The sequence below is a fragment of the Amia ocellicauda genome, chromosome 10 (assembly GCF_036373705.1).
Source record: "Amia ocellicauda isolate fAmiCal2 chromosome 10, fAmiCal2.hap1, whole genome shotgun sequence".
Classification (NCBI taxonomy): Eukaryota; Metazoa; Chordata; class Actinopteri; order Amiiformes; family Amiidae; genus Amia; species Amia ocellicauda.
Genome location: NC_089859.1, coordinates 31,829,244 through 31,845,901, shown reverse-complemented (window position 1 = coordinate 31,845,901; position 16,658 = coordinate 31,829,244). Strand labels below are relative to the sequence as shown.

Here is a 16,658-nt window from a genome sequence, read left to right as displayed (position 1 = left end):
TTTTCAAACCATTTTTAAGTTAAATGCACTTTATTGCCTTTAAGGTTTTTACCATTGTGATTGTGCACTTTAACCTCTTTATAAATACATGTAAAGGTCCTTCATTCATATTATAATTATAATAAGTCAAAACATAAAACATGCTGCCAGAAGTCATTTTGAAAATTGAATAAGAAATGACAGACTTTCACTATGTTTTTCGCTACTTACTCTTTGAGAGAGGCTGCAACTTTCAGTGTACATTTAAGTGCAAAGCCAAAGAAATGGTTGGCTATTTATATGGCAACTCATTCGGTTTGTTTTGAGGTGACCTTTGCTGCAGTCTTCGTTATGCACTGAATGCAGGAATGTCACTAAATGTAGCGTGAATGGTTTTCCTCCGGGGAAAGTGACCTTCGAAATATGGTCAGCAGCAGGGAGACTGCACAATAGACAGATCACAACAAAATCTAAACACTCAAACAAAGAAACACATCATCTCTGTGCTATGTCACCAGTAAATGGCTCATTCAAACAGCTTATGGGATCAATGACAAATTTAAAAATGCAGAACTCAGTCCCAACATGTTATAGATCAGTTATTATTCTCCTTCAATGACATTGAAAAACTTACTTTGCTTTGATTCTCCAGACTTAAACAAATACAGCATTAATGGGCAGATTAATTTACTAATCAGAAAAAAAGAAAACAGATGGCAAATGACAGAACCATGAACAACACAGTAGTCAGGAATGTCCCACTAATGATGTTTGTCCACTGTGGAAGTGGGGCGGATTGTCTTACAGTTACAGTAGATGCACACAATCTGTTTTCCACTTTGTAGATTCCCATGGTGACTGGAACATATTTTCCTGAAGTGAATTTGTCAATCTGTGTGCAATGGATCAGCAACATTGATGGTTAATTTTGGCTGGTATTCTTATTCATGAGGTTCAGAGCATATAAGTTTGTTAAAGTTCTCACAACGTCATGGATCTAAATAATATGTTCCAAAGCAACACTGGTCAAATTTTAAGTAGTGTTTAAAATTGTGGTTGGTTTTGATGGCGTGTGCCAAGTTTCAAAGTCAACTAAAATAGAAAACAACTGCTGAACGAATGCTACATTGAGATAAACTAATGAACTAATACATAAATATTACTTCTCAAGTTAAATAATTTGCAAACTCCAAAGGTAGGGTCCTTTTCATTACCCGTGCAGTACAGCAGTACAGCAGATATACAATATATTACTGAAGTAAATTATAGTCTGGGACAGAACTAGATACCAACAGAAGCAACACTGAAAATAATGGTACCTATATAAGCTAAAATTTGACCACAGCTTTTCTCACATTCAAATTAAATATGTGAAAGCAACAACCTCTCTCTCTGAAGACTGTTGCTAACCAACTCTTACCATGCACACAAATATCTGCCACAGGTCCACGTGTTTCTAACATTGATTTAATGTTCTTCCTTAAATTGAAAGGGTATGTTCCTTTTGTGTGAGGTGAGGTGATATTACAGGCTATATGGCCTCAAAAGGGTTAAGGGATTATGTACTGTTCCTGTTTTTAGCAAGTCACTTTGCCGCCTTCCCTGCTATTGACATAATGGATAATGATATCAGCACTGCTTTCATTGCAGCCTTTCTGACAGCGCAGAATCAAAGAGCACAAACAGAGGCTAATACTTCCCCCGGCCTACGGCTGCTCATTTCCAACTGAGTCATTAACAAAGTCGTGAAAACCACATTCAGGCTGTCGACAGCAGTAATTTTTTTCCTTTTCTTAATACAATGCAAAAAAACACAAAAACCGCAGATACAGAACAAAAGGATTTAATACATTCAAAGAGAGGAGATATTAATTTTCATCCTAATTAGTTTTTTTTATCTTTTTCTTTCTTTCTCTCTATTCTACCATACTCTAGTTAGTTACAGTGATTATTTTTCTGTAATGTGTTTATTCAGGGATGAGGCAATAATAAATTAAGGGTATTAAAGTTTTTTTTCATACCTACTCTTTTGCTATAGAAAAAAAAAAGGTTCTTGGACAAAAGTGAAGTAGTTGCTAAACTCTGTTTTCTCGGAAGCTATAATAAACAGATGTTAAATTACACCTGGGTCCCCTGACGTTTTAGAACCAGACATACAGCTGAAGTTTGCAATTGAGAATGTATTATTGTGTGTGTGTTTTTGGGTGGTTTTGTTTCTCGTTATTGTTAAAATCCTACCAATTTTGATGTGAGTTACCAAAAAGTAGTAAAAACAAATGTCAACAATGAAGTATAGGATTTCCTCAAAGCATTAAACAACCTGCATTATACTTTCTTTGGGGTTTTACGAGCATAGACTACCTGGAAACTAAAGAGGCTTCACTTTTTCATACATTTACATCCAACATAGCAGAGTGAAACATCTCTCAATATACTCTCAAAGGAAATTAATTTGATTTCCTGCAAAAACAATAGATTTACTGGCATTCAGTACAACTAAGGAACTTACCTTTGTATAATCTATTTTTTCATTCATAAAACATTGTTTGTATTATACATTATATATAATTCAACTGGAAACATCTTTGGGAGGCTTTCATCTAGCAGTGAAACAAAAAAGGCTATTGGTGATCATGTTAATATAAATATAAATATATATTCACAGCTTTAAAACCCTTGTTTTGTACCAAGTGCTTTCCAAAACTCTCTTAAATAAATGTCCAGAGCAAAGCTGTGACACTACATGCAAATCTCATGGATTAATATGCTAATGATCACAAAATAAGGCTATAAACTAGGCAGGATACATTTAATATCACTACTTAATTACGTGGGTGTAGAGACTACCACTCAAAGTCTGCACTGTTCAACTCCCACAAGATGCTGCTTATGAACAAATTAGTGGGGAATTGGATTTAAATAATGGCAATGTATGCATATGCACAAGCAGGGTAAATGAAAAAAGTAAAAGCAAACAAAAACACTTCCTCCATAGGTGCTGCTTAAAGTGTCTAAGCAGTGCCAGAAATAGATAGGGAAGAGTGGTTGAGGAAATTATCTGCTTTCCACCCAAAAGCAACCTGTGTAGCTGGGCTATATGACTTGGCAGCATCAATGATGGGTCTGTTCCTCCTCCAACTGTTATGTAAGCATTGCCGTTTCTGTTTTACATTGAGAGGAAGAGGACAAAAAGAAGGGGGGTGTGTGGAAGGGGGGTTATTGCGGCTTCCACTTTAAAAAAAAAAACTGCTTTATTCTTCAGCTCTGATTCAAATACCCCCACCAATCCCTTTGTTTGGAATTTAAACAGAAGAAAACCCCACAATAAGGTTTGAAGAATTAATTCAAATCATCAATAGAATACCGATTAATTACTAAATATTTAGATTATTTGGAATACACAAACCCCTGTGAGAAATATACAGTTACAAAGAACACAGGTGTCTGCCAAATGACAAAAGAATAAGAAATGCATCTGACCCATTGTACAAACTGTGCACAGTTAGAAAATCAATTCAAATCAGAAAAACAAAGTATGACTAGCTTTAATGTAGCCTTAATGCATCAATAAAAGTGAATAATCTTTTTAGCATAGTGTCTATGTACTTTATATAATACAAAGTATTATTTTCAAAAAGTAATATTTTAATGTAATATTTTCAAAGTATTTATTAGAATTCAATTCCATGTTATTTTAGCTTGTTTTCACAAACTTTATTGGTACAATAAGCACTCTTGTGAAGCAGAGTCTATCCAAGCCTAGTTTATATGGGGATAATCTGGATAATACAGTCTATTGTATAGCCTATTGCTATAAAGTGCTCCAAATATATCAATAGATAGCCAAATAAATTGAATCTACTATTCCATCACCACAGCTATCCCCATCACTGTCCGCATGTTGCCTAAAGAATTCACCTCTTATCACATACATTCAGCTTGTCCTCATTAATTCATTAATATTACAAATAGTTTCAAGCCCACATCTTAGATATGATTTTAAAGTAAATGCACATCTTAGAAGAAGAGAATCCACATGCAATTTAACAAAGCAATGACTATATCTGTGAGCTGCACCCGAGAAACACCTTGATCATAAAAGCTTTTATCACACCCTGATCTATACTTAGCATAATTATTTGACAATGGTTTAGATTAAATCAAAACTTCAAATCACTTGCAAATTGCAAATTCCAAATGTGACAATCAGTGATGCATGGGGCTTTTTTCTGCCTCCCAACAGAAAGCTCTTATCATGCATTTAGTGTTAGATTTTATTCAGTTTACGATTTTAGGTTATCAAGCCACATTAACGGGACAAAAATAAACAAACAGAAGAATTTAATTTAAACATACTCTTGCCAAAATACTGGATGCCTTTCACTGTGCAGGTAAAACATTACCTTAAAAGTATATAATTGTAACAATGTATTTGGGTTCTAATAGCAGTCAAATTCAAATTGGGAATTTGAGACTCCAAAGAATATGTTTTTTCATCAGAACAAGCCTACAGCGTTTTGTAAAATCAATAGAAAGCCATAAAAATGTGTATATATGTCATTGTCAATAAAGACATCAAGCAGGAATGACCCTGATTTAGGTTTATTTCTCCTTGCTGATATATTGTAATCCTGGCTAAAATAATGTGTATGTAGGCTACACAATTTTGAGTCAAGGCTCATGTTTAAGCAATCACCCATTTTCAACGTTTATCTGAAATTCAGATTTATTTGTGCAATGTAATGCATAACCATGTTTAATAATGAATTAAGGGAAATCTCATATCTTTGTATTAAAAGAGATAATGTAAAAAAAGTCTGATTCCAAAGTTTAACATAGTATATCATTATTAATACGCTATCTGCACACATTGAATAAAATTACAACAATTTGTCAGGAAAACATGTCAGATAAATAAAAAGAGCTGCTGGATGTCACTTCCAAATGGGAAGTCACATTTTTGTGCTTTTTTCTTTCTTTCATTCTTTTCATTTCCCTTCACATTGGGCAATCAATCTCCTCGAATGTTGTATACTTTGGAAGGATTTGAACTAGGAACACATTTGATGTATTACAGCTACATTAAACATTGCACAATCTTTATTTTTAGGTTGATACACAAAATAAGGTGTTATTTTAATATTCAACACTTTTTCAAGCTGGATTTGGATTAGTTTAGTATTTCAGCATTCTCTCTATCTTTAGATTCAATTTAATCATACTTGTTAAGAATATGATTTTTGTTTCCATTCTTAGAAAAACTACATTAATACTACCTGTAACCTAATTTCTGTAGGTTTTGCTCAGTTAATTAAGTTACCTCAATACACAAAAGAGAACAAATTATTACAACTAGGGGCGAGTTCTCTTTTTCTAAAATACCATAGACCTTCCCAATATCTATTGAATTGGTAAAAGCTATTGTAATTCCATCTATTTCTGAAATAACATCAAGCACACAAGTGAATGCATGGACCTATTCTTTAATAAATAGATAACCAACCAACCAACCAATCTGATTATCACATGAAATTTATGACAAATATTATTAGAAAAACAGGCAATACAAACCGAACCTAAATAACCAGAGTACACCAAATCTCCCATGTTTTTTTTCTTTTGTCTCTAACAATATTCTCTTTAAGGCAAAGTTATCAATGTTGTGGTTTCTAAGGTAACCAATGCATGAGTAGATCACTAGCAACGTACATTGTGCCTCCCACTGTCAAGAAGAGTCACAGAACAGGGGGTTTGGTAATAAAAAATAAAGGGCAGTCTCAGAAACATGGCAAAATACTACAGCCAAGAAAACAACTCTAATTAGTAAGGCTGGAAGTTAATTAAATGTATGGGAAACTTGTTGGTCTCCATCTTAAAACGCAGACTGACATTTATTGCCATATTCCTTGTAATACAAGTCTAATTCTGTCTTGCAATAGCTCATGAGGGCAGTGTCACTGAGGACAACGTTTCTGATATGTGATCATGTCTGTGATTGGGGGTGGTAATATATATTTTAAAAACAAAAATCAGGGCATTGAAAATAAATATTTTGAAGTGTCTGAGGGTGTAAAATGGCTTACACTCCTGCCTTTCCTTTTTTATATTTGTTAATCACCATACCAAAATAATAGATTTTTTAGGTCATCTCATGGGCTGGGTGGTGTAATCTGGTGAGTAGTGCACCCCTGCCTCCTAATATTATTTCCAATAAGTATCTGCTCTTTAAATAATGTTTAAGACATTATTATGTTTACAAGAATCTTCTCCAGGTTGGATAATTTACTCATCTGGGAGTCCAGTATCTCAGATTTGCAGAATTTGCATCTTGTTGCTTGACAGGCTTCTGCAGGATTTGTCTTTAATAGTGAACTGTGAGTATTTCCTTTTTAATCCACAGTTTAGAAAAAAAGCTTAGCTAAATCATAGTATACTAAATAAAGGTCTAGTCATTCATCTTTTTTCCATATATTTGGAAAGCAGATTCTAAAATTGGCAGTAGAGTATCCAGAAAAAAGGCTATAGTGTACCAGTATAATCCCTATCATCAAAGAAATGTCACAAATGGGTTTACTCCAAATGTGGAAGGAAAAATGTTTAAAATGATGGAACTTTTTTTTGTGAAGAATTTACAAAAGTTATAAGAAGATCAAATAACCAACCATAAAAAGACTGATTTAATTTGCATTATTCAGTGTGCAGACAATGTCACTGTGTTATAGTACATCTGTGTTAAATGTCAGGGTTATTTTGTGGGTGATGCTGCCTTCTAGGTAATACCCTTTGTATAGTCATAGCTTGTCCACAGAAAGATGAATACCATTTAAACAAATTTAGGGATTTTAGGCAATGCCTGTCTTTCAAAACTAGTGTTGGAAAGTTCCCTGGTAAAACCTGGCTACATGATCATCATTTAATGTTAGAGCGAAACAGACCATATAATTAAACACTATTATCTCTGCTGTGATTTTCTGTGAGTGTGTATTCCAGTATATAACTTCTCCATAACTTAAATATTTAAACTATATAATTATTATACAAATATTTAACAGCGTAAAGAGAAAACAAAACCTGTTAAGAACTAGCTTATTTCATTTTTCTACAGTTTTTCTGGTGATTGAAACAATAAATATTATACATTTTAAACAGTGATGAAAGCTATATTCTGCAGATTAAGTTCAAAAGCTCTTAAGATAATTTCTATAAATGTGAAACAATACCAAACTAGGGCATTACAATTAGAGCTCTGTATTTTGCAAGTCTAGGCTTTTAAAATAATATTTAAATCATGGAAAATACAGTGCCCAATTATACAATAGGGCGTCTGCTAAGAAATAAATAATATGTATTTATACACACACAATTGTTGATGTCAGATATGTTGCAAGGATACCCGTTTTGAGAGAAGAAAAATGTCTACAAACGTAATATTTTCTCCATTCTGCACAAAATGATTCTCCTTGAAGCAGCATTTCATTAATATGAACTAAGAAAGTCAGTTTTTCATCAGTCTTCTAAATGGCCACATTCATTTGCAGGAACACGACATGCACTTCAGATGTCACGATTGGCCGTGTCACTCTTGGCATTTTCAAAATTTCTACACTATCTCTGCCTTATCAAATAACAATGACATAAAACAGGTCTCTATTAATATTCAAAAATAGGTCAGACAAACATTTCAGTGCAGTACAGCAGTCTGACACTTCCATTATTAGACAGAACATTGGTGTTGAATGTGTTCGATAAATGACAAGTATGAATTTACACAAAAGTGAGATATTAACATAGTTTTCCATTATTATTCAGTATGCCCTGCAGGGTGTTATCATGTTTTTGTTTTTCATGTATCAATAACACTGGGCAGAAATAATATTTTGTGTATTACAGCCATAGGATACGTTGTGACGTTTTCTGAATACACGTGCTACAGTAAATAGTTCTGCATGCAAACAGCGTGGTTATAGTTATTTCATTAAAAAAAATAATCATTTGTTTAAATTTGCACTTCTAAATGAAGGAGAAAAGTAACATTTTGAAAACCTAAAAGGAACACAGCAGAGGAAGACAGAAATATGTTAACCATGTGTTTTATCTGCCTTTCTTCCCCACATTTGGAATGTAATTTTGGTTTCATTTTGTGGCTAAATTTGTTAATTTAGGATTCGATTAAGCTTTCGCCAATAACACTGAATCATCCCAGTTGCTTGGACAGCCACAATGGGAGCCATAGAATAACTTTTTGTATTTTCAGTAACATCAAATTCTGTCATCACGGATTGCCAATTGCAAGTTACTGCTTCAGAGCTCACACTCGCAGCAATTACAAAAATCCCAGATGTGGAATAGTTTATAGGAATAGTTGCTCTCCATTATTGTTTGAGCCATTTAGGACCCCAATTTCCTTGCATTTAAACAAGACATTTACCTACCTGTTTTCTCCTCAACTTCCATTGGTTTATCTACGCTGTCTTCAACTGGTTTCCCATCAACCTCAATTAATTTGAAAGGCTTCTCAGATGCAATCATTAACCCTTCTCCCTTGGGTTCAATGGCAGCATAGTGAGGAACTGACTTCCCTTGTAAAACACATCTCCTGGAAATCTCATACTTTTTTTCTTGATCTATAGATACAAAACACAGAAGAGAAGATTCGTACATAAGATGAATAGTAAAGCAAATATTAAATCAACCCAACTGTGCTGTAACTTATTAAGATTCTCCTTAACATATGTATATTTGACAGAGTTAATTACAGTATATTACCAAAATATTAGCATAACAGAGCCCTACTCCAAACTACTGCCTATATGCCATCCTGTTTACTGTTATAATTACTAGTAAATAGGTTTCTGTAGAATTCAACAACTCTCTTGATGATTGTTATAACATCATAATTTTTCAGGGCAAAGACTTATTTATTTCCTAAATACGCTGCTTTTTATTATTTTCAATGGTTTATTTAATATTCTGTAAAATGTTTCCTTACTGTTTTGCACAGTTCAAATGTATATAACTTTTGATTTGTGGTCCTGACTGTATTTTATTTCTCTTCTTTTCTTTATAAGTTTTCTTTTCTCTTGAAAGATCTGTTTATCTTGTAAGGTATCAATTCCTCCAAATTCTCTTGCAGTTTCTCTTGTGTTACTCGTGATTTTGTTGCACATTTCTGATGAATCTCGGTCTTCTTGTTGGTCATGAAGTATACGACATCAATTCTTCCATTCCAATTTGTACTCCATTAGATGATTTTGGAAGTTCAGGATGTCAATCAACTTGTTTAGTTTCTTCATGAGTATTCTTCCTTGCACTTTAATATTGAGGTGAACTCAATATTCTGTGATCATTTCCAGTATTGAATCTGTTTAGGACAGTGCAGTCTTCTATTATATGTTTTCTGTTTTTTAAGATATAGTTAATTTCACTCTTTCTTCCACTGGGACATCATAATGAATGCAATAATGAATCAATGCATCGATTATTGAAAATCTAAAAAATGTTGAATCTAATTCAATTAGAATTGGTTTCAATTAAATCATTGAGTGTGGGTGAGTGTGTTACTTTTGCATGGTTGTACAGTAGACTGTGAGCTTGTAAATGCTTAGAAAAAATGGATGTAACACAACAGTCAAAGCTTAACTATAGAAATGCTGTAATGTTGATTTGTTTTCTATTTACAACTGAAAGGAACACAACCCACCTATTCTGTTACTTATAATACTTGATAATGACTACAATAAATATATTTTTTTGTTTCAAAACATGGTTCTTGGTTATATGATCAGCAAACAAAAACGTTTAATTCTAATAAGTACAAGTGAAGCAACCACATCCCCAGAACACACTCTACCAGAACCTTCTACCACCCCTCAGAAAGAATTAATGACAGACATTTAGTTAAGAAAACAATTAAGAACAGAATACAAAAAAAGTTATGAGAAAAATGAACAAACACATAAAAATAAATAAATTGGAAAAATACGCAAACAAATCACTAAAACAAACAGGCAGACAGATAAAGCCAGAAGCAGAAGAATAAGTAAAACCATGAATAAATTAAATTGACAAATTGAGGCAAAAACATGATTAATATAAAATGCCATGCATTATTAACACATTTACTCTCTGCACACGAACAATACTTTAATTTGTAAGGATGTTGGAAACCACATCTCATTGTATTAATTTGTTACTTCAGTTATTGTAAGCATTCTATATTTTAACTATACATGCAAGGAGGCACAGAGGGATATTCGCCAAAAGCGCTTTGCTTCGGAGAGAGATTCAAAGCACAATATACTTATTTTTATTTAATTGGGCCCTAGAACTGAATCAGTTTGTTTATCACTTTCCACTGGAAGTCCTGAAAACACAAGGAGATTGATAGGGAGTGGATATCAAATGACAAGGCTTGGTGTTTCTCCCGTTTTTATTTGCAAGTTGTCGCAACCCTTTGTGTCAGCAGAGGCCCGGAGCAATTATCTCACATGCCCGTTCGGTCGGCCAGCTTATTTTCAGAGACCGTAAGCGTTATCATACAATGGTTCTGTGTTCAAGCTGTTTATTTATGCATTTGAATATATTTGTTCTTCCCAATATTTGTACTACAAGTATTTCCTGTGAGACAGCTGACTGAAACACAGGTTATGATACACCTTGAAAGTAAAAGCAGTGAAGAAACAAATGAGTCTTGTGTTTTTGGGACATAATGCCACATTAATGTTGTGTGCCGACAATAGTCGATCATCATTTGTTTACATATTTGGTGTAGCTCTCCCACACCAACCAACAAATAAACCTTGCAAGAAAATACATTAAAAAAAAATATTTCACTTAAAATGTTTTAATGGTTTGATTTTTACATAGCATTCTTATTTTGGCAAAAGTGTAATGTGGAAATACTGAACCAAATTACATATATAAAATAAAGTTTAATAAAAAGTATTACAAATAAAGCAGACAGCTATTAAAGACCAAGTTAAACTGGCATCTATATTTCTTAAGAACTATGGCATTTCAGCTGAAAATAATTGCACCTTGTAATTCAAAATAAACACTGAAATCCTTAGTGAAATCGCAGTTTTTCGTTGTAATTCATCCTTCCACTTAAGTTATTGCCCTCCTTGCACCCCCATTCCCAACTATTACAAAATGCATGGGTTTGTCACCGATGAGGTTAAATGAATTATGTGAAACAGGGATTTATCTATCTGGTGATGGATGGTTCCTTTGACAGCTCCAGAAACCCACTATGGAATTACAAGTGCTATTCATTCTAATTGACAGCTGCACAGTTATACTCTAATCACCACAAGCATTCAAGGCACAAGCAAATCTGTTTTTTTTTGTGTGTGTTTTTGTTTTTGTTGGGGGGGTTATACTTCACTTGGTACAGTTTTTTTATTTTTCATTTTTTTGAGAATGCTTGACAAATGCTCCCTGCAGCACTAACCATTTATCAGTCAGTGCTCAAACTGATGAATCTTCAGAACAGCAAACAAATTACAGAGGGACAAGGAAAACCATTTAGTGTGAAAAATCACACTCTGGAAATACTGGTGGGGAAAAGATGAGAGGGGGGAAACATACTGGGCTAAACTTACAGACATCAATTCACTACACAGTATTTTATTGACAAAACATCAGTAATGAGCCTTCTAGTAAGTTATATCAAACACAGTGTGAAGAGAGCAAACTGACAGAATACACACACAAGCACAGTGCAGCATCAAACCTGTTCCCTTCATTAGTTCCATTAACTGAGTGAAAATGCTGGTTGGTATCGATGCTAAAGGTCAAGTACAGGATAACACCCATTTATGCTAAATTTAAATGTATGTATTTATTTATGTAATATTAGTTCTTCATTTATTTAAATTTCACTTCAGTAGTGCTGTCCACAAAACATGTGTAAAGAAGCAATTACACAGAATTAGTAGTTTTATAATGTCTATTTGTGGCACAAATAGACAATATAAAAACTATTTATTCTGTGAAATTGTATCTTTACACACAATGTTAGTAATCCTGGACACTAGATGAATGTAGGCGATTTAAAGTGCCTTATTAAAAGTCCCTGCCTCACATTTTCGAGACATGTCAGGTTCCAAAATGTCTGAGTTTCTGTACATTCTGTAAATGTATTAGGAAGTGATATTTGCAAGAAGGATACATAATTGTAGTTAAGCTTACAATGGTCATCTTTGTATAGAGATTTAAAGAAACATGTTAAAAGTATAATTTGACATGAAGTATACTGGGAATTAGCTCAGTTTAGCAACAGATACATTTATCACTGATGTAATATAACAAATCCTATCCCACTTTAACAAGTCAGAGGGGGGAAACAAGATGTTAAAGAGGCACTTACCCTGTCGGCTAGTATTAGTTACTCTGAGCCATTCAATTGTCACCGAAAACCCACTTCCTTTCACATTTGATTCATCCTTGTCAATCCGCAGCAGGAGAACCTCCACAGAGTGAATATCAGAATTCACATACGAAAGGCTGTTAATGATGATAAACGGCTCACCGATATCTTGGTTAAAAAAAATCTGAAACATTACCGAAAGAGAAGAGAATTATGAATATCATTATAATATCGAATGAATTTGAAAAAGAGGACATAGAAGGGGGAAGCTACATGTTACAGTGTGTAAAACTCCCTTATCAAGAAATCATTTTATAAAATACAAATCTGTTGAATGCGAGAGGTGGTTTGGAGATGAGGATCTTAATTACATTTAAAAAGATAGGGTGGCGAGTTTGGTTTAATTAAATTAGGTGACCATTTCTGGGCCTTAGAATATATTTTGGGTCAAATAAGCAATGAAAAAACTTCCACAGTCCTGTACAGTTTTTAAATTCAGAGATATTCAGACCTGAACCTATCCAATTATCAAAGCTTTCACACCTTTTACACCTTCGCTTTATCTTCTACACTGTAGTGGTCCCCTGTGGTTTGTGGGTGATGAATTAGTACATGATTTCTCAGTGCTGACTCCCCGGATGCCTTGGTTTCCATTCCAAGCTTTTAATTACATAGGATTTCTGAACCATTATTAGAACAATATTTTTAAATCTGAACTTTTTCTACACTAAAGTCTTGTTTCAGAAATAGTCTGCCTTTGGTCTACTCATGAAAGTTAGCAAACATAACTCTGTCCAGTCTTTCTTGAACTTAATTAATAAACATATTGCAAGCCCATCTAATGTAGGCAGTGCTCGATTGTGTGCCACTTTGGTGGGAATCCAAGTAACACAAATAACTATGAAAAAAAAAAAAGTGAATTTGAACCAGCAGTGTTTGCTTTTTAGGGCTCAACATTCACAAGGCAATTTAATCATTCAGGAGTCCCATTACTTGTAAGTATTAGCCTGGATTTGTTTGTTCTCTTTTATTTATCTAATAATATGAGAGAACATTCCTATATTGCTGTTGAGTAAGAACATGGCTTACAAAGAGTTCAATTTAAGACACACTGTGGCATATTACTGAGATTATTGTGCTGTGAATGTTAATACGATTAGAAGGAGTCAATCAAGTGCACAACCTGTATGATTACTACAGATTTTCATTTCAAGATGATAGCCTTAACTCAGCTTTGTACCATACATGGCAGGAGTCCAGCACATGCAGATTAATAATGAAAAACTCCATTGACCCAAGGCTATGGAGGAATCCTTCATTTTTAATTCTGTGTTGGCTTATCATTAAACCTGTGATATTATTTGATTCATATTCATATTTAGCTATTACCACTAAAATCCTTGTAATTTTAGGCCTCCTTTATGAATATGTGGAAAGCTTCCACTGAGTAAGCCGTTTTTGGGCAATTTCCTCCTGAAATAACAGGATGAGACATTGTGCTCATGGGGCAAGAAAAATCGTATTTGCCTCGAATGCCAGCTAGCACAAAAGCATGACTGAGCATTCCGATAATGTCTGCCAGTAAAAATACATTTCATTTTAGTGCCGGAGTCAGACACGTTTCAATATTTGTAAATCCTTCAAAGCTGCAGCCCGGACTAACATCCATCAAAAGTGACACCGGATAAAAAAACATTAAAAACCTAACAGATTCATAACAATTCATTACAATTTAAACTATTCAGCAGAATAGTAAACCTTTCATGTCATGTACAATAAAATACGCGTCTGTGTGGCCTTTTTTTCCAAAAGTATCATATGCAAAAGTTCTGTTTTACCTCCCATTGTGTGTGAGCACTTTCACCCCTCTTGCTGGTTCTCAGAAGATACAGCTTTCCAGTGCCATCAGACAGGGCCAGCCAGGTGGAGGATGGGAAACTCATGGAGGCACAAAGGCGATTCTCATAGCAGCTCAGATCAGAGGGCATGCGGAACACCTCTCTGGGTTTTCCCAGCGCCGTGTCCTTCAATTTAAAACAATCAAATCAAAAATGTATTAATATACAGTTATAGTTTAAAGTATTGTTCTAAAGAAACTAGTTTATTATGAGGTTATGTTTCATGTTATAAGAAAAGTATGGGTATTTTTCTTATTCCTGGCCAAAACAGAGAAAACCAAAGCATTCAAATTCAAATCATATTGACCTATTCACATTACAGCATTATGTACTTTAGGAATGGAACCTTTCATTTACAGCTGTAGAGAGGTCAATTGAGCTGTTATAAATATAATCTTTTAAGCAGAACGAGCTGGGTCTAAAGCTCTGTACAAGCCAAAGACCAGTGAAATAGCAAAGCACTGGGAGAAAACATCAACTGCACAATTTTGAAAGCATTGTATTCATCTACTTTTCAACATTAATATAAATACCCTGTTAAGGGAAAATATATAAAGTGAAAATGTAGGCTACCTAGATTTGATTTACTATCTTAATTACTGTTCTAATTAAACTATCAAAGAATTCACTAGATCAATTAAGAACTAAAACTTATGAATGTGCACGTAAACAGCGCTTGAGATTTGCCAGAAAGCGCTATGCTACAAAATGAATGAAGCCAGCAGAGAAGGAAAATGAGGAAGACGCACTTTGACAATTATCAGAAGGTTCTGTTAGCCAGATAATGTATTCAATGTCTGTCACTCTTCTGTGAATTTAACCCATTTGGAAAAGTAGCCAAACCTGAACACAAACACAGCTTTTTTTTTTTTTTTTTTTTTTTTTTTTTTTACTACTTCTGAAGTGACAAATACCTCAGCTCAACACCTGTCACAGTTACTAAAACAGACAGCCGTGAATATATTCATACACATTATACAGTTTCTGAGAACTATTTCACAGGCAAGTACTACAAATGCATAACAACTTTCTATAGCAAACACGTACTGTCTCTTATTCACCTTATCTTGTGTTTTTTAGGAGCTAAACAAGACATTTTAAGAAGGCGCCTTCAAAAACATTACAGATATCAGCAATCCCAAATGGGTCTTATTTAGAATAATGACATAAGCACAGTGACTATTTTGTTGAATCATTTCAGTCCTGGGCAGCAATTTAAATATGTATTTCACACATTTCTGAGGATGAGGTAGAATATAAGATTTCACATACTGTATTAGTATGTGTGAACACATCATGGAAAGTTACTTTCATTTTTCTCGGTTTCATTGTATTAGTTGTGGTATAATGGGAATATTATACATTTTAATAGACATTTTTTATCAATTGCAAGAACAGATTTGGTCTTCTTTTAAGGACTGTATCATGTCCTAATCAGTCACACTTTAAAATAAGGTAGTGTGATTCCTTATTAATTAATATATGCATCTGACTTTCCCTACACTTAGCACTACACCTACTTCAAAGAGAATTAAGGGGAAGAAAGCTAAACTGACACAAAAACCTATTCTTGTTATACATGTCATGTAATTAACATCAGATTTCAGATGAAGTGCATGACATATTCATGTGTTAATCCTGTGGTATTCATTCAGTTAGCCTTCTTTCCCTTAGTTCCTTTAAAAACTAGTGTAGGGCTCGAAGGGAAAGCAAGACAAACTCAACATATATCACGGTTTCTTAGGTTATGGAAGTCTTAAGCAGTAACTGACGTGTCGTCTAGTCTTCAGCCTTCATTAGGTGATCTAATTTCTGAATTTCAGTCTGGTGCTTATATCCATTATCCCCCTTGGATGGGAGGGTTAGGGTTCATGTGCTCAACATCAGAACTCAAATTATGTGCATGAGGTACTGATGTGTTAATTCTGTGGTATCACACCACCTTATTTTAAAGTGTTACCAATTAATCTAGTTCTATCATGGGCTATTATGTGTCTCTAAACTTACTGCAGAGCATTAATGGAAATTAAATTTGCAATGGCCCTAGTGTTTCTAACTTTCATATTAAAAACAATGGAGATAGCCATACAAAAATTGCTGTGTTTCTTTAATTTCCAGTCTATATATATTCAGTGTATTAAAATGTAATGCACTTTAGCATCCAGTTCTATTATTTTAGGTATATCCATGTAGTTACAATCTGTTCAATAAAGATAATGATTAATACAGTTTGGTGTATGAACATTACATTCAATGTGGAGTGATCCAGAAAAAAAAAAAAAAAAAAGTCTCAGATTAACCCCGTCCTGTCCAGTAAAGATGTAATTTAATGTATAACTTATCCCTATCACCTTTTCTTCCATTGGATAAAGCACATATAAAGGATATAGATAGAGATTATAAGCCCTTTT

General features: G+C 33.9%; 1 protein-coding gene across 1 annotated transcript in view; it reads right to left on the bottom strand.

The window, feature by feature from the left end:
- The window catches only part of nudcd1 (NudC domain containing 1), a 59,170-nt gene that overhangs the window by 27,542 nt on the left and 14,970 nt on the right, over nucleotides 1-16,658 (bottom strand). Inside the window, exons 3-5 of the mRNA XM_066715956.1 lie at nucleotides 14,188-14,373; nucleotides 12,350-12,533; nucleotides 8,412-8,603 (exon numbers count right to left, since the gene is read on the bottom strand). Of these exons, the coding sequence (XP_066572053.1) occupies nucleotides 8,412-8,603; nucleotides 12,350-12,533; nucleotides 14,188-14,373 (562 nt within the window). The remainder of the gene's footprint in view (nucleotides 1-8,411; nucleotides 8,604-12,349; nucleotides 12,534-14,187; nucleotides 14,374-16,658) is intronic.